Below are 22094 nucleotides of genomic sequence, written 5' to 3'. Positions count from 1 at the left end.
ATTTCTGAGGTACTGTGGAGCAGCGGGAAGAGCCGCTGCCTCAAGGCCAGGGACCCGGGTTCGATCCTGACCTCAGCTGCTGACTGTTCTAAGTTTGCACGTTCTCCTTGTGGCCTCGTGGATTTCCTCCGGGTGTTCTGGTTTCCTCCCACAATTAAAGGACATGCCGGTTTGTATGTTTATTGGCCTTCTGTAAAAGCCCCAAGTGTGTGGGGAGTAGATGGGGAAAATGGGACAACAGAGAATAAGTGTGAATTGATGACAGACACAAAAAGCTGCAGGAATTCAACGGGTCTGACGGCATCTCTCTAGAAAAGGAGTGAATTGGTGATCGATGGGCCTGTTTCCATGCTGTATGTCTAAAGAAAAGTAAGGTCCACTGTAAACTTCTCTCTCGTCAGAAAAATAACCTCCAACTACCACGCAACAGAGAAAACAAGACACAGATCAGTGCAGCACAAGAACAGACCCTTCAACACCTAATGACCAGCTGATGGAAAGACCGTTCAGAAGCCCGATAACAGAGGGGAGGAGGCTGCCCCTGAGACTGGCAGTGCGCCCTTCCAAGGTTCTGTACCTTCTGCGCAACAAGAGCAGGGAGAAAAGGGAATGGCCGGGGTGGGACGTATTTGATTATGTTGTCTGCTTCTCCGAGACAGAAATAAGTGCAGATGGAGTCTGGTCAGGGCCTCATCCACAATTCTCTGAAATTTCTCGCGCTCTTTTCCCAAACCAAGTTGTGACGCAAACAGACAGTGCGCATTTTATGGTGAATCTTGGAGGGTCGCCAGAGTAATAGAATGAAAGAGTGAGACAGCAGCCAACATGTTCCAGCTACACTAGTCCCAGCTTTTGGTCCATATCCCTCCAAACCAGGCACATCCATGTACATGTCTAACTGCTCCTTAAATGATGGGATAGTCCCTGCCTCAACCACATCCTCTGGCAGTTTGTTCCACAAATCCACCAATCATTGTGCCAAAAAGTTACCGCTCAGGTTCTTATTAAATCTTTTCCCCTTCACCTTAAACCTAAGTCGTCTGGTCCTCGAATCACCTACTCTGGGCAAGAGACTCTGTTCACCCAATCTATTCCTCTCATGACCTTATACAGCTCTATAAGGTTACCCTTCATCCTCCTGCACTCCAAGGAATAGAGTCCCAACCTACTCAATCTCTGCCTATAGCTCAGACTGTCTTGTCCTGACCACATGTTTGGCGACATGCCGAATTGCCTCAGTCCACTGATGAAGTACAGGTGTCGGTGCGGCGTCTTGGCTGTGTCTTTAGTGTGGTTGATCCGCCATAGATCGTTGATGATATTTACGCCAAGGAGCCTGATGCCCTTCACCATTTCCACTTCAGCGTGTTTGATGCTGACATGGGCTTGTCCTCCACTGCGCGTGCTGGTGGAGTGCCTGCCCCAATCAGGCTTCAATTGCTTCAGACGCTGATGGGAAGTCAACAAACCTGAGCGTTGTGCAATTCTAAACATCCCCATCTGTGATGAACGGCGGTTTATCGACAATGCAACGTCCTGTTATTGCAATAATGAGTGCGCATAATCAGAGGGAAAGAGGTTTTACGAGGATGTTGCCAGGACTCAAGGGCCCGAGCTATCAGGAGAGGTTGAGCAGGCTGGAACTCTCTACCTTGGTGCGCAGGAGGATGAGGGATGACCTTAGAGAGGACTAAAAAAACACGAGAGGAACAGATCGGGAAGATGTACAGTCTCTTGCCAAGAGTAGAGGAATCGAGAACCAGAGGACACAAGTTTAAGGTGAGGGTGGAATGATTTAATAGGAACCTGAGGGGTAACACAATATGGGTGGCGGGTATATGGAACGAGCTGCTGCAGGAGGTAGTTGGGCAGAGATTATCACAACGTTTACGAAGTAGTTGGACAGATACATGGATGGGGCAGGTTTGGAGGGATATGGGCCAAACGCGGGCACTGCAGGTCGGTCCAAGAACCTAATGGTTGTGGGGGAGGAGCTGGGAATGGGAGCTATAATGAACCTGTCGGTTTAGTTGATGGCCACAAAGAACTAGATCAGTCCCTTCAGCCCAGATCAGACTATGCAATGCCACCACTCCAGCAGCACGTTCCAGGCACCCACCACCCTGTGTGATAAAACATGACCTTTGAAATTTGCCCCCACTGTGCAAAAATCTATGTGGTCTCGTCAGAGCCGAGAGGGAAGGGGGGGCGGCGCGGGGGCGCCTGGTGCCTCGTCCGGCGGGACCTGGTTCGCCGTTGCTGGGAAATATAGACAGTTCCATAAACATCCCGCAACTTTGTCGGCCCCAGAAACGTGACGACTCTCTCTGTACTGCCTGGGGGAGGTCTGTATTTTACCGGATTGCAAGCAAAAGCAAAGCATTTCACTGTCCCTTGGTTCATGTGACAATAGAGTATAATTGGCTCATTGAGTTGAATTCAAGTTTGCACATGAGACTGTTAAATGAAATAACAGTGTTTGCCGTGGATATAATATCATTGTGCAGCCTAATATAATGAACAATTCACGATGGGAAACACTGATGTATTTAGTTTAAGGGGATGAAATTTACAGGCAGCTTGTATCAAATAGCATCCACTTACTGGTCAGGGCTGTGATTGACGGGGCTGAGCTCCGCCTCCCCTGAGCCGTGCCCCGATACTGCAAGGGTTCAGCAGCTGCGCCAAAGGGATCGCGTTTTGAACCAGGAAGTGGCGGAGTTACAATGGCTGCGAAAGACCAGGTCGAGAGTTGGGCCGAGGAGATAGTTTGTCCCATCTGCCTGGAATTCTTCACCGATCCGGTTATACTGGACTGTGGGCACAACGTCTGCCGATCCTGTATCACACAGAGTTGGGACAGGGAGGGGAGAAACTCCTGCCCGGAATGTAGAGAGGAGTTTACAGACCGCACCCTCAGGGTGAATCGGGCCTTAGTTAGACTGGCTGAGAAAGCTCGAACACTGAGCCTGAATCGGGAAATAATTCCAGAGGAGGAAAGTAAACCTCACTGCGAGGAACATCAGGAAGAACTGAAGCTGTTTTGTGAAACTGATAAGAAGCTGATCTGTGTGATTTGTGCAGCTGGGCGGGAACACAAGTCTCACAGCTTCATGCCGGTTAAAGAAGCTGTTGAAAACCACAAGGTAAAAGCAAACCGATTTTAATCGCATCATTGTTTAATTCCATTTTTACTGTTCAACCATTTAATTTTCTGATTCCCAAACACAATTCCAGGATCAGGTGAAATCTTCCATCCAGTCTCTCACAAAATATAAATCAGGGATCCAGCAAATGGAGCAGCAACAGAAAGAGAAGATTTCTGGAGTTCTGGTGAGGCTTTTAAGTTTCGATTTCCTGATCTTGTGCAGGTTTGATCCCTGTGATGTGTGTAATAACAGGGCAGCGCAGTGACACACGTATTGCTGCTGTCTCCCAGTTCTGGGGACCGGGTTCGATCCTGGCCTCGGGCGCTGCAGAGACAATAGGTGCAGGAGTAGGCCATTCGGCCCTTCAAGCCAGCACCGCCATTTAGTATGATCATGGCTGATCATCCAAATTCAGTACCCCGTTTCTGCTTTTCCCCCATATTCCTTGATTCCGTGAGCCCAAATAGCTACATCTAACGCTTGAAAACATCCAGGGTATTGGCCTCCACTGCTTTCCGAGGCAGAGAATTCCATAGATCCACAACTCTTTGGGTGAAATAATTGTCCTCACCTCATTGTAAATTTCACCTGTGTGGGACGAATAAAGGAATATATTATTATTATTATTATTATTATATCAGTCCTAAACAGAAAATAGAAAAATAGGTGCAAGAGTAGGCCATTTGGCCCTTCGAGCCAACACCACCATTCAATATGATCATGACCTACCCCTTATTCTTTAACTATAACCCCATGTTCTGGACTCCCCCAACATCAGGAACATTTTTCCCCACATCTAGCCTCTCCAATCCCTTAAGAATTTTACATGTTTCTATAAGATCCCCTCTCATCCTTCGAAATTCCAGTGAATACAAGCCCAGTCGACCAATTCTTTCATTATGTGTCAGTCCTGCCATCCCAGTAATTAACCTGATGAACCTACACTGCACTCCATCAATAGCAAGAATGTCCTTCCTTAATTTAGGAAACCAAAACTGCACACAATATTCCAGGTGTGGTCTCAACAGGACCCTGCACACCTGCAGTAGGACCTCCTTGCTCCAAAACCCAAATCCTCTCACAATGAAGGCCAACATGCCATTAGGTTTCTTCACTGCCTGCTCTACCTGCATGCTTACTTTCACTGCCTGCTGTACCTGCATCCTAACTTTAAGTGACTGATGAACAAGGACACCCAATCTAATAATCTGCCTTCTTGTTCTTGCCACAAAAGTGCATAACGTCACATTTATCCATATTTTACTGCATCTGCCATGCATCTGCCCACTCACCCAACCTATCCAACTCACCCTGCAGCCTCACAACATCCTCCTTGCAGCTCACACTGCCGCCCAGCTTTGTGGCATCTGCAAACTTGGAGATATTACATTTAATTCCCTCGTCTAAATCGTTAATATATATTGTAAATAACTGCGGTCCCAGCAATGAGCCTTGCGGCACCCCACTAGAGGGTGGTGGATGGATAAATGGGAATTAATGGACACGTGAGAAGGAATAGGCAGCTGGGAATTGCATTAGGGGTAGAGGATTGATGGGTTGTAAGATTACCCTCACGATATTTTAGAAGCATTTAGAAAAACTATTGAATTGCCAAAGCAAATAAAAATGCACAGGTCAAATGTCACCAGTAAAGACGCGAGGAACCATAATCAGTGACATGAAATATTGATCTTCACCTTTCATTTCACAGGAACAGTCACACAACCTTCAGTCCAAGATCACATCCCAGTTTGCTGAACTGCACCAGGTTCTCACTAAGAAAGAGCAGCGGGTACTGGCAGATATCCGGGAGGAAAAGAAGAGGATTCTGAAAAGAATGAAGAAAAATCTTGGGGAGATCGAAGAGAATTTAAAATCTATTCAGGAGGAACTCTAACATATCCTACACCCACTGTTTACACTGTATTATTTCAATTCCTCCAGGCGTTAATTGTACAAGGCTTTGGCAATGCATCAGGTTGTGGAAGAGATCTGTGAAATCCTGTGCACACCCAGGTGAGAATGTGTGCATAGTGAAGCCTGGCAACATCCTGACACCATGTGTAATCCCACACACTGCTGGCAACATCCTGACACCATGTGTAATCCCACACACTGCTGGCAACATCCTGACACCATGTGTAATCCCACACACTGCTGGCAACATCCTGACACCATGTGTAATCCCACACACTGCTGGCAACATCCTGACACCATGTGTAATCCCACACACTGCTGGCAACATCCTGACACCATGTGTAATCCCACACACTGCTGGCAACATCCTGACACCATGTGTAATCCCACACACTGCTGGCAACATCCTGACACCATGTGTAACCATAAACACTCCTAGATGGGTCCTGACACTATAATAATAATAATAATAATGTATTTTATTTATATAGCGCTTTTCATACACTCAAAGACGCTTTACAGAGATTTTGAGAACATAGGGAAATGAATAAATAGATAAATAAGTAAATAAATAAATGAACAGAGAAAGGAGACAGTAGGTGAGGTGACCTTCAGCGGTTGAAGGCAGTACTGAACAGGTGAGACTTCAGCGATGTTTTGAATGTGGTGAGTGTGGGGGAGTCTCTGACGGTTTGGGGGTAGTGAGTTCCAGAGGGTGGGAGCAGCGATGGAGAAAGCCCTGGAACTGAGTTTGGTCCGGATGTGGGGGGGGGGGGGGGGGGGGATAGGAGATTGGCAGCGAGCGGCAGAGCGGCGGAGGGTGCAGGTGGGTGGGAGTGTGTGCCTGTGGAGGAGGGCGGGCGGTCGGTCGGTCAGGTAGGATGGGGCCAGGTTATGGAGGGGCTTTGTAGGTGATGAGGAGGATTTTGTACTGGATTCTCTGGGGGATGGGGGGGAGCCAGTGGAGTTTGTCAAGGACGGGGGGGGGGGGATATGGTCACGGATCGAGGTGTGTGTGAGTAGACCGGCAACAGATGACGCCATTGACATGGGCGTGGCGGCCAATCAGCGGTGCTCTTTCTCTCCTAGCATCAATGACGTCATGCGCTGTGACGTGCTGACCAAGCAACGGCGTTCTTTCTCCCCTAGCACTAAATGACCTTTATAGAAATGGGTGCGGCGGCCAATCAGCGGTGCTCTTTCTCCCTAGCATCAGATGACGCAATGCGCTGTGACGTGGTGACCAATCAGCGGCGTTCTTTCTCCCCTAGCACTAAATGACGCTTTGGACATGGGCGCGGCAGCCAATCAGACATCCCTTTTATGTCCTGGCAACAGATGACGCCATAGGCATGGGCGCGGCGACCAATCAGCGGTCCCGTTCTACCCCGGCAACAGATGATGCCATAGACATGGGCGCGGTGGCCAATCAGAGGTCCCTTTACACCCCGGCAACAGGAGACGTCGGCCAATCGTCTGCCCCCCGGCAACAGATGACGATGCGCGCTATGGCGCGGTATCCAATCAAAGGCCTCTTTCCACCCCTGGCAACAGATGACGCCATAGCCTTGGGCGCGGCGGCCAATCAGAGGCGCTTTTTCTCCCCTGGCTGGGAGAGATATGCACACTGATTGACACGTCTATGCACACTGGTTGACACGTCTATGCACACTGATTGACACGCCTATGCACACTGGTTGACACGCCTGTGCACACTGATTGACACGCCAATGCACACAGATTGAAACACCTAACTTGTTTCCTGCATCTAACTTGTCTAATCCCTGGTGACAATAGATGCAGTAGGAGGCCATTCAGCCCTTCGAGCCTGTACGCACCACCATTGAATGCGATCATGGCCGATCATTCTCAATCAGTACCCCGTTCCTGCCTTCTCCCCATACCCCCTCACTCCGCTATCCTTAAGAGCTCTATCCAGCTCTATCTTGAAAGCATCCAACGAACTGGCCTCCACTGCCCTCTGAGGCAGAGAATTCCACACCTTCACCACTCTCTGACTGAAAAAGTTCTTCCTCATCTCCGTTCTAAATGGCCGACCCCTTATTCTTAAACTGTGTGGCCCCTGGTTCTGGACTTCCCCCAACATTGGGAACATGTTTCCTGCCTCTAATGTGTCCAATCCCCTAATTATCTTAAATATCTTATGAAACCACACCTGGAGTATTGTGTGCAATTTTGGTCTCCTAATTTGAGTTTAAGAGCAAGGAGGTCCTTCTGCAGTTGTACAATACAATACAATACAATATATCTTTATTGTCATTGTACAGGAGTAAAACAAGATTGCGAATATGCCTCCCATACGATGCAATAAATTAATTAGCTAGTCAGTCGGTTGTGGTCAGAATGGGGGCTTTGGAGCGTAGCCTTCAGATCCCAGTATCTACTGATTTGGAAGCCACTCCAGACAATGAGGCAAGTTTATACCAGTTGTCCCTCTGTTCTGTGGATGGATGGATGGATGTTAGCACTGTCCCGTCTCTGCCTTACTCTCTCTCCCTCCCTCTCTCTCTCTCTCTCTCTCTCTGACTCTATATTTATTCCAGCTGCTGCATATTCCAAAATGCAGATTGTATTAGTTCAATTTCTGAATCCTACATAAATAAATATTTATTTAAGTTGCTGTATATTCCAAGATGCAGAATGTATTTGTTCAAGTTATGAATCCTACATTAATAAATATTTTGGATAAAACACACAACTCTTGTTTATTCTTTATCCCATAATCAATAAAAGAGGCGAGTGCACTCTCTCTCTCTCTCTCTCTGACTCTCTATATTTATTCCAGTTGCCACATATTCCAAAATGCAGATTGTATCAGTTCAACTTAGGAATCCTAAGCAAACCCCGCCATTTCAGTAAGCAAATACCGCCGCTCTCACTGCCCACGCCATTTTAGTAAGCAAACCCCGCCGCTGTGCGCTCTTTCCCAGCCATTTTAGTAAGCAAATACCGCCGCAGTTCGCTCCCTCCACGCCATTTTAGTAAGCAAACCCCGCCGCTATACGCTCTCCCCCCGCCATTTCAGTAATCAAACCCCGCCGCTGTGCGCTCTGCCCCCGCCATTTTAGTAAGCCATCCCGCCCTTTTAGTAAGCAAACCCCGCCGCTGTGCGCTTTGTCCCAGCCATTTCAGTAAGCAATCCCCGCCGCTATCACTGCCCCCGCCATTTTAGTAAGCAAACCCCGCCGCTGTGCGCTCAGTCCCAGACATTCAGTAAGCTACACCGCCATTTTAGTAAGCAAATACCGCCGCTGTGCGCTCTCCTCCCGCCATTTTAGTAAGCAAACCCCGCCGCTGTGCGCTCTGTCCCAGCCATTCAGTAAGCTACACCGCCATTTTAGTAAGCAAATACCGCCGCTCCACTACCCCCGCCATTTTAGTAAGCAAACCCCGCCGTTGTGCGCTCTGTCCCAGCCATTCAGTAAGCTACACCGCCATTTTAGTAAGCAAATACCGCCGATGTGCGCTTTCCTCCCGCCATTTTAGTAAGCAAACCCCGCCGCTGTGCGCTCTGTCCCAGCCATTCAGTAAGCTACACCGCCATTTTAGTAAGCAAATACCGCCGCTCCACTACCCCCGCCATTTTAGTAAGAAAACCCCGCCGCTGTGCGCTCTGTCCCAGCCATTCAGTAAGCTACCCCGCCATTTTAGTAAGCAAATACCGCCGCTGTGCGCTCTCCCCCCGCCATTTTAGTAAGCAAACCCCGCCGCTGTGCGCTCTGTTCCAGCCATTCAGTAAGCTACCCCGCCATTTTAGTAAGCAAATACCGCCGCTGTGCGCTCTCCTCCCGCCATTTTAGTAAGCAAACCCCGCCGCTGTGCGCTCTGTCCCAGCCATTCAGTAAGCTACACCGCCATTTTAGTAAGCAAACACCGCCGCTGTGCGCTCTGCCCCCGCCATTTTAGTAAGCAACCCCGCCATTTCAGTAAGGAAACCCCGCCATTTTACTAAGCAAACCCGCCATTTCAGTAAGAACCCCCGCCATTTTACTAAGCAAATCCCACCGTGCATTAAGAGGGAGTTAGATGTGGCCCTTGTGGCTAAAGGGATCAGGGGGTAATGGAGAGAAGGCAGGTACGGGATACTGAGCTGGATGATCAGCCATGATCGTATTGAATGGCGGTGCGTACAGGCTCGAAGGGACGAATGGCCTCCTCCTGCACCTATTGTCTATGTTTCTGTTTCTATAAATTAAAGCTCGTAGCTTTTTCAGTTTGTTTGTACGTGGGTGAATCTCTCTCCCTCTCCCTCTCTCTCCCCGTCTCTCTCCCTCTCCCTCTCCCTCCCTCTCTCTCTCTCCCTCTCTCCCTCCCTCCCTCCCTCCCTTTCTCAAACTCTCCAAACCTATCTCCACTTTATCCCAGAGCTCAGGGCTACACAATAGAAGCGATGATCACATTGGAGTAACCAGACATGAAGGCAGCTTCGGCCCCTTGTTTTACATTCACACCTCCAACCATGTACACAATAGATCAGTTTTGGTCTCCTAGTTTGAGTTTAGTAGCAAAGAGGTCCTTCTGCAACTGTACAGGGCCCTGGTGAGACCGCACCTGGAGTACTGCGTGCAGTTTTGGTCTCCAAATTTGAGGAAGGACGTCCCTGCTATTGAGGGCGTGCAGCGTAGGTTCACCAGGTTAATCACCGGAATGGCGGGACTGTCGTACGTCGAAAGACTGGAGCGACTGCAGACTGCAAATTTGCAGATGATACAAAGCTGGGTGGCAGAGTGAACTGTGAGGAAGATGCTATGAGGTTGCAGGGTGACTTGGACAGGTTGTGTGAGTGGGCAGATACATGGCAGGTGCAGTTTAATATGGATAAGTGTGAGGTTATCCACTTTAGTGGTAAGAATAGGAAGGCAGAGTATTATCTAAATGGTGTCAAGTTAAGAAAAGGGGACGTACAACGAGATCTGGGTGTCCTAGTGCTTCAGTCACTGAAAGGAAGCATGCAGGTACAGCAGGCAGTGAAGAAAGCCAATGGCATGTTGGCCTTCATAACAAGAGGAGTTGAGTATAGGAGCAAAGAGGTCCTTCTGCAGTTGTACAGGGCCCTAGTGAGACCGCACCTGGAGTACTGTGTGCAGTTTTGGTCTCCAAATTTGAGGAAGGATATTCCTGCTATTGAGGGCGTGCAGTGTAGGTTTACTAGGTTAATTCCCGGAATGGTGGGACTGTCATATGTTGAAAGACTGGAGCGATTAGGCTTGTATACACTGGAATTTAGAAGGATGAGAGGGGATCTTATCGAAACATATAAGATTATTAAGGGGTTGGACACGTTAGAGGCAGGAAACATGTTCCCAATGTTGGGGGAGTCCAGAACCATGGGCCACAGTTTAAGAATAATGTGTAGGCCATTTAGAATGGAGATGAGGAGAAACTTTTGAGAGAGTTGTGAATCTGGGATTCTCTGCCTCAGAAGGCCATTTTTTTGAGAGAAACAGCAAGCACATGTGGCGTCCATTTTGTTGACAGAAACAGCGAGCACATGTGGCGGCCATTTTGTTGACAGAAACAGCGAGCACATGTGGCGGACATTTTGTTGACAGAAACAGCGAAATTAGAAATGCGTGCACTCAAACAGGAAATTTGAAATGCGTGCACTAAAGGTGCAGCGGTTATAATGGGTGACTTCAATCTACATATAGATTGGGTGAACCAAACTGGCAGGGGTGCTGAGGAAGAGGATTTCTTGGAATGTTTGCGAGATGGTTTTCTAAACCAACATGTCGAGGAGCCAATGAGAGAACAGGCCATTCTAGACTGGGTATTGACTAACGAGGAAGGGTTAGTTAGCAGTGTTGTTGTGCGATGCCCCTTGGGCAAGAGTGACCATAATATGGTGGAGTTCTTCATTATGATGGAGAGTGACAAAGTCAATTCAGAAACAAGTGTTCTGAACTTAAAGAAAGGTAACTTTGAGGGTATGAGACGTGAATTGTCCAAGGCAGACTGGCAATTTATACTTAAAGGGTTGACGGTGGACATGCAATGGAAGGCATTTAAAGGTCGCATGGATGAACTACAACAATTGTTCATCCCAGTTTAGCAAAAGAACAAACCAGGAAAGGTGGTGCATCCGTGGCTAACAAGGGACATCAAAGATAGTATTAAAACAAAAGATGAAGCATATAAATTAGCCAGAAAAAGTATCATACCAGAGGACTGGGAGAAATTCAGAGTCCAGCAGAGGATGACAAAGGGATTAGTTAGGAAAGGGAAAATAGATTATGAGAGAAAACTGGCAGGGAACATAAAAACTGACTGCAAAAGCTTTTATAGATATGTGAAGAGAAAAAGATTAGCTAAGACAAATGTAGGTCCCTTGCAGTCGGAAACAGGTGAATTGGTCATAGGGAACAAGGAGACGGCAGACCAATTGAACAACTACTTTGGTTCTGTCTTCACTAAGGAAGACATAAACCGTCTGCCGGAAATAGCAGGGGACCGGGGGTCAAATGAGATGGAGGAACTGAGGGTAATCCAGGTTAGTCGGGAAGTGGTGTTAGGTAAATTAAACGGATTAAAGGCCGATAAATCCCCAGGGCCAGATAGGCTGCATCCCAGAGTGCTTAAGGAAGTAGCCTCACAAATAGTGGATGCATTAGTGATAATTTTTCTAAACTCTTTAGATTCTGGAGTAGTTCCTGAGGACTGGAGGGTAGCTAATGTAACCCCACTTTTTATATAAAGGGAGGGAGAGAGAAAACGGGGAATTATAGACCAGTCAGCCTAACATCGGTAGTGGGGAAAATGCTAGAGTCAGTTATTAAAGATGTGATAGCATCACATTTGGAAAGTGGTGATATCGTCGGACAAAGTCAGCATGGATTTACCAAAGGCAAATCATGCCCGACGAATCTTATAGAATTTTTCGAGGATGTAACTAGTAGAGTGGATAAGGGAGAACCAGTCGATGTGTTATATCTGGACTTCCAGAAGGCCTTCGACAAGGTCCCACATAGGAGATCGGGGTACAAACTTAAAGCACACGGTATCGAGGGTTCAGTGTTGAGGTGGATAGAGAATTGGTTGGCGGACAGGAAGCAAAGAGTAGGAATAAACGGGTCCTTTTCGGAATGGCAGGCAGTGACTAGTGGGGTCCCAGCAAGGCTCAGTGCTGGGACCCCAGCTATTTACAATATATATATTAATGATTTGGACTGAGGGAATTGAATGCAACATCTCTAAGTTTGCGGATGACACGAAGCTGGGTGGCAGTGTTAGCTGCGAGGGGGATGCTAGGAGTCTGCAGAGTGACTTGGATAGATTAGGCGAGTGGGCAAATGCATGGCAGATGCAATATAATGTGGATAAATGTGAGGTTATCCACTTTGGCGGCAAGAACAGGAAAGCAGAGTATTACCTGAATGGTGGCCGATTGGGAGAAGGGGAGATGCAACGTGACCCGGGTGTCATGGTGCACCAGTCATTGAAAGCAAGCGTGCGGGTGCAGCAGTCAGTGAAGAAAGCGAATGGTATGTTGGCATTCATAGCAAGAGGATTTGAGTTTAGGAGCAGGGAGGTTCTGCTGCAGTTGTACAGGGCCTTGGTGAGACCGCACCTGGAGTATTGTGTGCAGTTTTGGTCTCCTAACCTGAGGATAGACATTCTAGCCTTAGAGGGAGTACAGAGAAGGTTCACTAGATCGATCCCTGGGATGGCAGGACTTTCATATGAAGAAAGACTGGATAGACCGGGCTTATACTCGCTGGAATTTAGAAGACCGAGGGGGATCTTATCGAAACGTACAAGATTATTAAGGGGTCGGACACGTACGAGGCAGGAGACATGTTCCCGATGTTGGGGGAGTCCAGAACAAGGGGCCACAGTTTAAGAATAAGGGGTCGGCCATTTACAATGGAGATGAGGAGAAACTTTTTCAGTCAGAGAGAGTTGTGAATCTGGGATTCTCTGCCTCAGACGGCCATTCTGTTGCCAGAAACAGCGAGCACACGTGGCGGCCATTTTGTTTCCAGAAACAGCGAGCACATGTGGCGGCCATTTTTTTGACAGAAAGAGCGAGCACATGTGGCGGCCATTTCGTTGCCGGAAACAGCGAGCACATGTGGCGGCCATTTTGTTGCCAGAAACAGAGAGCACATGTGGCGGCCATTTTGTTGCCAGGAACAGCGAGCACATGTGGCGGCCATTTAGTTGCCAGATACAGCGAGCACATGTGGACCTGAAAAAACCCACAACTTCCCCAAGGATCAGCAATCCCACCAATTATCAATTAGCTGCCCACCCGACGGGCGACATTGAGAACTGAAATAAAGTTGAGATCGCTTTGGAGAGTTTGAGAGAGGGAGGGAGAGGGAGGGAGGGAGAGAGAGGGAGGGAGGGAGGGAGGGAGAGGAGGGAGAGAGAGAGAGGAGGGGGAGACAGAGGAGGGTAGAGAGTGGAGGGGGAGAGAGAGGAGGGGGAGATAGGAGGGGGAAGGAGGGAGGAGGGGGAGAGAAAGGAGGGGGAGAGAGAGAGAGTCACACAGGCACAAACAAACTCAAAAACCCACGAGCTTTAATTTATAAAATATCTTTTAATAGCAAGAGGTGGAGAGAGAGACAGGGAAGGGGAGAGAGAGAGAGGGAAGGGGAGAGAGGAGGGAGAGAGAGAGAGAGTCATTCACAAACAAACTCAAAAAGCCACGAGCTTTCATTTATAAAATATCTTTTATAAGAGAGAGGAGGGAGAGAGAGAGGAAGGAGAGAGAGAGAGAGAGGGGGGAGAGAGAGGGGGGAGAGAGAGAGGGGGAGAGAGAGAGGGGGGAGAGAGAGGGGGGGAGAGAGAGGGGGGAGAGAGAGAGGGGGGAGAGAGAGGGGGGAGAGAGAGGGGGGGGGGAGAGAGGAGTCAAGTCAAGTCAATTTTATTTGTATAGCACATTTAAAAACAACCCACATTGGGCAAAGTAGGTTTTATCTTTTATAATTTAGAGGAGGGGGAGAGAATTATAGAGAGAGAGAGAGAGAGAGAGAGTGAATAGATTTGGAAAGAGAGAAATAATAGAGAATTATAGAGAATTAGAGGGAGATAGAGAATTAGAGAGAGAGTAGGATTTCTAACTTTAACTAATACAATCTGCATTTTGGAATGTGCAGCAACTTAAATAAAGATTTATTTATGTAGGATTCCTAACTTTAACTAATACAATCTGCATTTTGGAATATGTGGGAACTTAAATAAATACTTATTTATGTAGGATTCATAACTTAGAACTAATCCAATCTGCATTTTGGAATATGCAGCAACTTAAATAAAGAATTATTTATGTAGGATTCATAACTTTAACTAATACAATCTGCATTTTATAATATGTGGGAACTTAAATAAATACTTATTTAGGTAGGATTCATAACTTAGAACTAATCCAATCTGCATTTTGGAATATGCAGCAACTTAAATAAAGATTTATTTATGTAGGATTCCTAACTTTAACTAATACAATCTGCATTTTGCAATATGTGGGAACTTAAATAAAGATTTATTTATGTAGGATTCCTAACTTTAACTAATACAATTTAGCATTTTATAATATGTGGGAACTTAAATAAATACTTATTTATGTAGGATTCATAACTTAGAACTAATCCAGTCTGCATTTTGGAATATGCAGCAACTTAAATAAAGATTTATTTATGTAGGATTCATAACTTTAACTGATACAATCTGCATTTTATAATATGTGGGAACTTAAATAAAAACTTATTTATGTACGATTCATAACTTAGAACTAATCCAATCTGCATTTTGGAATATGCCGCAACTTAAATAAAGATTTATTTATGTAGGATTCATAACTTTAACTAATACAATCTGCATTTTGGAATGTGCAGCAACTTAAATAAAGATTTATTTATGTAGGATTCCCAACTTTAACTAATACAATTTGCATTTTGGAATATGTGGGAACTTAAATAAAGATTTATTAAGTAGGATTCCTAACTTTAACTAATACAATCTGCATTTTGCAATAAGTGGGAACTTAAATAAAGATTTATTAATGTAGGATTCATAACTTTATCTAAGAGAATCTGCATTTTGGTGGAATATGTTGCAACTTAAACACCTGCCAGTCTGGGCTCAGGGTGATCTGCTCCAGGAGTTCCCCATGTTCCTTCAAATTGATACTTTGCAGAATGATTTTGCAAACTGACTCTGAGTGCTTTATCAAAAATATTTTATCCAAAACGTTTATTTATGTGGGATTCCTAACTTTAACTAATAAAATCTGCATTTTGGAATATGCAGCAACTTAAATAAAAATAAGGAGTCAGAGATTTGTCAGTATTGCTCAGCCCTTGTCTGCTTTCGGTTTGGGTTTGAATGGTGCCTGCCAGTCTGGGCGGCTCAGGGTGATCTGCAGATGGACAATGTTCCAGAAGTTACTTCAAATTGATACCTTGCAGAATGATTTTGCAAACTTACTCTTGAGTGCATCGATCCTATTGGGTTTTGCAGCACAGTGCATTGAGCTGTCCTTTGTATTATTGGTTCAGGGAGATGCCTGTTATGTCTGTCTGGTCCCTCAGGTTGGAGGGGGCAGATAAAAGAGATGTTGATCACAAGCTTGGTGCTAGATCCTCGTGGAGTGTGTCTGTGTTCACTAGACTGGGAAAGGTGCAGCTATCACAGCTACAAGAACAGGTAAGAGAGAGACTCCAGATAAGGGATTCTGTGTAAATTTTGGAAATGAATATCTGCATTGAATGTGTAACCTGTGGAAATGTCGGATGGAGTTGTTGAAAAGAAAATGTTTTTAAATTATTCATTATTTGAAAAAGTATTTTTTGATATTTTAAAAAAAAACTTGCACGTTTTATTGCTGATGGGATAAAGAATAAACAAGTCTTATGCTTTATCGAAAATATTTAATCACTAATACTTATTTATGTGGGATTGATAACTTTAACTAATACAATCTGCATTTTGGAATATGTGGGAACTTAAATAAATACTTATTTATGTTGGATTGATAACTTTAACTAATACAATCTGCATTTTGGAATATGTGGGAACTTAAATAAATACTTATTGATGTAGGATTGATAACTTTAATACAATCTGCATTTTGGAATGTCGGATGGAGTTGTTGAAAAGAAAATGTTTTTAAACTATTTATTATTTGAAAAAAGTATTTTTTGATATTAAAACAACGTGCCCGTTTTATTGCTGATGGGATAAAGAATAAACAAGTCTTGTGCTTTATCAAAAATATTTATTGATGGAGGATTCCTAACTTTAACTAATACAATCTGCATTTTGGAATATGTGGGAACTTAAATAAATATTTATTTATGTAGGATTCATAACTTTAACTAATATAATCTGCATTTTGGAATATGTGGGAACTTAAATAAATACTTATTTATGTAGGATTGCTAACTTTATCTAATACAATCTGCATTTTGGAATACTTAAACAACTTAAATAAATATTTATTTATGTAGGATTGCTAACTTTAAACTAATACAATCTGCATTTTGGAATAAGTGGGAACTTAAATAAAGATTTATTTATGTAGGATTCCTAACTTTAACTAATACAATCTGCATTTTGGAATATGTGGGAACTTAAATAAAGATTTATTTGTGTAGGATTCATAACTTTATCTAAGAGAATCTGCATTTTGGTGGAATATGTTGCAACTTAAACACCTGCCAGTCTGGGCTCAGGGTGATCTGCTCCAGGAGTTCCCCATGTTCCTTCAAATTGATACTTTGCAGAATGTTTTTGCAAACTGACTGAGTGCTTTATCAAAAATATTTTATCCAAAATGTTTATTTCTGTAGGATTCCTAACTTTAACTAATACAATCTGCATTTTGGAATATGCAGCAACTTAAATAAAAATAGTGAGAGAGATTTGTCAGTATTGCTCAGCCCCTGTCTGCTTTCGGTTTGTGTTTGAATGGTGCCTGCCAGTCTGGGCGGCTCAGGGTGATCTGCAGATGGACAATGGTCCAGGAGTTACTTCAAATTGATACTTTGCAGAATGATTTTGCAAACTGTCTCTTGAGTGCATCGATCCTATTGGGGTTTTGCAACATTGTGCATTGAGCTGTCCTTTGTATTATTGGTTCAGGGAGATGCCTGTTATGTCTGTTTGGTCCCTCAGGTTGGAGGGGGCAGATAAAAGAGATGGTGATCACAAGCTTGGTGCTGGACCCCCATGGGGAACTACTGGGAGTGTCTACTAGACTGGGGGTTAAGCTGAGAAAGGTGCAGCTATCACAGCTACAAGAACAGGTAAGAGAGAGAGAGAGAGAGAGAGAGACTCCAAATAAGGGATTCTGTGTAAATTTGGAAATGAATATCTGCATTGAATGTGTAACCTGTGGAAATTCGGATGGAGTTGTTGAAAAGAAAATGTTTTAAAAATATTTATTACTTGAAAAAAGTATTTTTTGGTATGTTTTTTAAACTTGCCTGTCTGTTTTATTGCTGATGGGATAAAGAATAAACAAGTCTTGTGTTTTATCAAAAATATTTATTGATGTAGGATTCATAACTTGAACTAATACAATCTACATTTTGGAATATGTGGGAACTTAAATAAATATTTATTTATGTAGGATCAATAACTTTAACTAATATCATCTGCATTTTGGAATATGTGGGAACTTTATTTAAGTAGGATTCATAACTTTATCTAATACAATCTGCATTTTGGAATATGCAGCAACTTAAATCAATATTTATTTATGTAGGATCAATAACTTTGACTAGTACAATCTGCATTTTGGAATATGTGGTAACTTAAATAAAGATTTATTTATGTAGGATTCCTAACTTTAACTAATATAATCTGCATTTTGGAATATGGGAACTTAAATAAAGATTTATTTATGTAGGATCAATAACTTTAACTAATATAATCTGCATTTTGGAATATGTGGGAACTTAAATAAATATTTATTTATGTAGGATCAATAACTTTAACTAATATCTGCATTTTGGAATATGTGGGAACTTAAATAAATATTTATTTATGTAGGATTCCCACCTTTAACTAATACAATCTAAATTTTGGAATATGTGGGAACTTAAATAAATATTTATTTATGTAGGATCAATAACTTTAACTAATATAATCTGCATTTTGGAATATGTGGGAACTTAAATAAATACTTATTTATGTGGGATTGATAACTTTATCTAATACAATGCATTTTGGAATATGTGGGAACTTAAATAAATATTTATTTATGTAGGATCAATAACTTTAACTAATATAATCTGCATTTTGGAATATGTGGGAACTTAAATAAATATTTATTTATGTAGGATCAATAACTTTAACTAATATAATCTGCATTTTGGAATATGTGGGAACTTAAATAAATATTTATTTATGTAGGATCAATAACTTTAACTAATATCTGCATTTTGGAATATGTGGGAACTTAAATAAATATTTATTTATGTAGGATTCCTAACTTTAACTAATACAATCTAAATTTTGGAATATGTGGGAACTTAAATAAATATTTATTTATGTAGGATCAATAACTTTAACTAATATAATCTGCATTTTGGAATATGTGGGAACTTAAATAAATATTTATTTATGTAGGATTCCTAACTTTAACTAATACAATCTAAATTTTGGAATATGTGGGAACTTAAATAAATATTTATTTATGTAGGATCAATAACTTTAACTAATATAATCTGCATTTTGGAATATGTGGGAACTTAAATAAATACTTATTTATGTGGGATTGATAACTTTATCTAATACAATGCATTTTGGAATATGTGGGAACTTAAATAAATATTTATTTATGTGGGATTGATAACTTTATCTAATACAATCTGCATTTTGGAATATGTGGGAACTTAAATAAATATTTATTTATGTAGGATTCCTAACTTTAACTAATACAATCTGCATTTTGGAATATGTGGGAACTTTATTTAAGTAGGATTCATAACTTTATCTAATACAATCTGCATTTTGGAATATGCAGCAACTTAAATACATATTTATTGATGTAGGATCAATAACTTTAACTAATACAATCTGCATTTTGTAATATGCAGCAACTTAAATAAATATAGGGAGTGAGAGATTTGTCAGTATAGCTCAGCCCTTGTCTGCAGAACTACACAGGCTTTCGGTTTGATTGACACCTGCCAGTCTGGGCGGCTCAGGGTGATCTGCGGGATGGACAATGGTCCAGGAGTTCCTTCAAATTGATACCTTGCAGAATGATTTTGCAAACTGACTCTGAGTGCATCGATCCTATTGGGTTTTTGCAGCAAAGTGCATTGAGCTGTCCTTTGTATTATTGGTTCAGGGAGATAGATGCCTGTTATGTCTGTGTGTGTGTGTGTGTGTGTGTGTGTGAGTTTCACCCATATCTGTGTGTTTTGGTCCTCAGGTCGGAGGGGGCAGATAAAAGAGATGGTGATCACAAGCTCGGTGCTCGATCCTCATGGGGAACTGCTGGAGTGTCTGTGTCCACTAGACTGGGGGTTAAGCTGAGAAAGGAATCCGACACAAATAAAGAATTTATGACAGCAAGCAACACTTATTTATAACACACACACACACACACACACCTGTTTATTCCATATCCCTGTTATGTAAGTATGTACGGGGTTAATCAATATCTGTTATTGGGTAAGTTTAAGACGACCAACCTCATGTGTGTTTCGGCCTTCAGGTTGTCAGATAAAAGACAGCGATCGCAAGCTTGGACACAACTGCTGGAGTGTCGGTCAGTGTCTACTAGACTGGGGTAAGTGAGTGAGCACAAACACACACACACACACACACAATTAGTGAGTGTGTCGTCTATTGTTTATTACAAGGCCAAGAACTGTAACACAAGCACCCACACAGTCGGTTGGTCGGTCGGTCGGTCTGCTGGAGTGTCGGTCAGTGTCTACTAGACTGGGGCAAGTGAGTGAGCTCACACACACACACACACACACACATATACACACACACACAATTAGTGAGTGTGTCGTCTATTGTTTATTAAAAGGCCAAGAACTGTAACACAAGCACCCCACACAGTCGGTTGGTCGGTCGGTCTGCTGGAGTGTCGGTCAGTGTCTACTAGACTGGGGTAAGTGAGTGAGCTCACACTCACACACACACACACACACACATATACACGATTAGTGAGTGTCGTCTATTGTTTATTACAAGGCCAAGAACTGTAACACAAGCACCCCACTCGGTCGGTCCGTCCGTCCGGGTCGGTCGGTCCATCCGGTTCGGTCGGTCGGTCGGTCGGTCGGTCGGCTCCGGTCGGTCGGTCCGTCCGTCGGGTCGGTCGGTCGGTCCGTTTGGGTCGGTCGGTCGGTCCATCCGGATCGGTCCGTCCGTCCGGGTCGGTCGGTCGGTCGGGTCCATCTGGGTCGGTCGGTCGGTCCATCCGGGTCGGTCGGTCGGTCCGTCCGGGTCGGTCGGGTCGGTCGGTCCATCCGGGTCGGTCGGTCGGTCCATCTGGGTCGGTCGGTCGGTCGGCTCGGTCGGTCGGTCGGTCGTCGGTCCGTCCGGGTCGGTCGGTCGGTCCATCCGGGTCGGTCGGTCGGTCCATCCGGGTCGGTCGGGTCGGTCGGTCCGTCCGGGTCGGTCGGTCGGTCGGTCCATCCGGTCGGTCGGTCCGTCGTCCGGGTCGGTCGGTCGGTCGGTCCATCTGGGTCGGTCGGTCGGTCCATCCGGGTCGGTCGGTCGGTCGGTCGGTCCGTCCGGGTCGGTCGGTCCGTCCGGGTCGGTCGGTCGGTCCGTCCGTCCGGGTCGGTCGGTCCGTCCGTCCGGGTCGGTCGGTCGGTCCATCCGGGTCGGTCGGTCGGTCGGTCCATCCGGGTCGGTCGGTCGGTCATCTCGGTCGGTCGGTCGGTCGGTCGGGTCGGTCCATCCGGGTCGGTCGGTTCCGTCCGTCCGGTCGGTCGGTCGGTCGGGTCCATCCGGGTCGGTCGGTCGGTCCATCCGGGTCGGTCGGTCGGTCGGTCCATCCGGGTCGGTCGGTCGGTCCGTCCGGGTCGGTCGGTCGGTCGGTCCGTCCGGGTCGGTCGGTCGGTCCATCCGGGTCGGTCGGTCGGTCCATCCGGGTCGGTCGGTCGGTCGGTCGGTCCATCCGGGTCGGTCGGCTCGGTCGGTCCATCCGGGTCGGTCGGTTCCGTCCGTCCGGGTCGGTCGGTCGGGTCGGTCCATCTGGGTCGGTCGGGTCGGTCCATCCGGGTCGGTCGGTCGGTCCATCCGGGTCGGTCGGTCGGTCGGTCGGTCCGTCCGTCCGTCCGGGTCGGTCGGTGCGGTCCGTCCGTCCGGGCTCGGTCGGTCGGTCGGTCCATCTGGGTCGGTCGTCGGTCCATCCGGGTCGGTCGGTCGGTCGGGTCGGTCGGTCGGTCCATCCGGGTCGGTCGGTCGGTCCATCCGGGTCGGTCGAGGTCCGTCCGTCCGGGTCGGTCGGGTCGGTCGGGTCGGTCCATCTGGGTCGGTCGGTCGGTCCATCCGGGTCGGTCGGTCGGTCCATCCGGGTCGGTCGGGTCGGTCGGTCGGTCCATCCGGGTCGGTCGGTCCGTCCGTCCGGGTCGGTCGGTCGGTCGGTCCATCTGGGTCGGTCGGTCGGTCCATCCGGGTCAGTCGGTCGGTCGGTCGGTCGGTCATCGGTCGTCGGTCTTCGGTCGTCGGTCGGTCCATCCGGGTCGGTCGGTCGGTCCATCCGGGTCGGTCGGTCGGTCGTCCCGGGTCGGTCGGTCGGTCCGTCCGTCCGGGTCGGTCGGTCGGGTCGGTCGGTCCATCTGGGTCGGTCGGTCGGTCCATCCGGGTCGGTCGGTCGGGCGTCGGTCGGTCCATCCGGGTCGGTCGGTCGGTCCATCCGGGTCGGTCGGTCCGTCCGTCCGGGTCGGTCGGTCGGTCGGTCCATCTGGGGTCGGTCGGTCGGTCGGTCCATCCGGGGTCGGTCGGTCGGTCCATCCGGGTCGGTCGGGTCGCGTCGGTCCATCCGGGTCGGTCGGTCCGTCCGTCCGGGTCGGTCGGTCGGTCGGT

At 46.0% G+C, this 22094-nt stretch overlaps 1 protein-coding gene across 1 annotated transcript; it reads left to right on the top strand.

Moving 5' to 3' along the window:
* Window positions 1–2991: 2991 nt before the first annotated feature.
* On the top strand, window positions 2992–5046 carry LOC144591552 (zinc-binding protein A33-like; the record flags this gene model as incomplete). The annotated part of the gene is made up of 3 exons (XM_078395644.1): window positions 2992–3146; window positions 3238–3333; window positions 4861–5046. Coding segments are annotated over 3 exons (437 nt in total), but the record flags the coding sequence as incomplete, so codon positions are not given.
* Window positions 5047–22094: the final 17048 nt, after the last annotated feature.

The sequence above is a fragment of the Rhinoraja longicauda genome, unplaced genomic scaffold (genome assembly GCF_053455715.1).
Source record: "Rhinoraja longicauda isolate Sanriku21f unplaced genomic scaffold, sRhiLon1.1 Scf001105, whole genome shotgun sequence".
NCBI lineage: Eukaryota > Metazoa > Chordata > Chondrichthyes > Rajiformes > Arhynchobatidae > Rhinoraja > Rhinoraja longicauda.
Note: the sequence above shows the minus strand (reverse complement) of the source record. Positions and strands in the feature narration are given on the sequence as shown.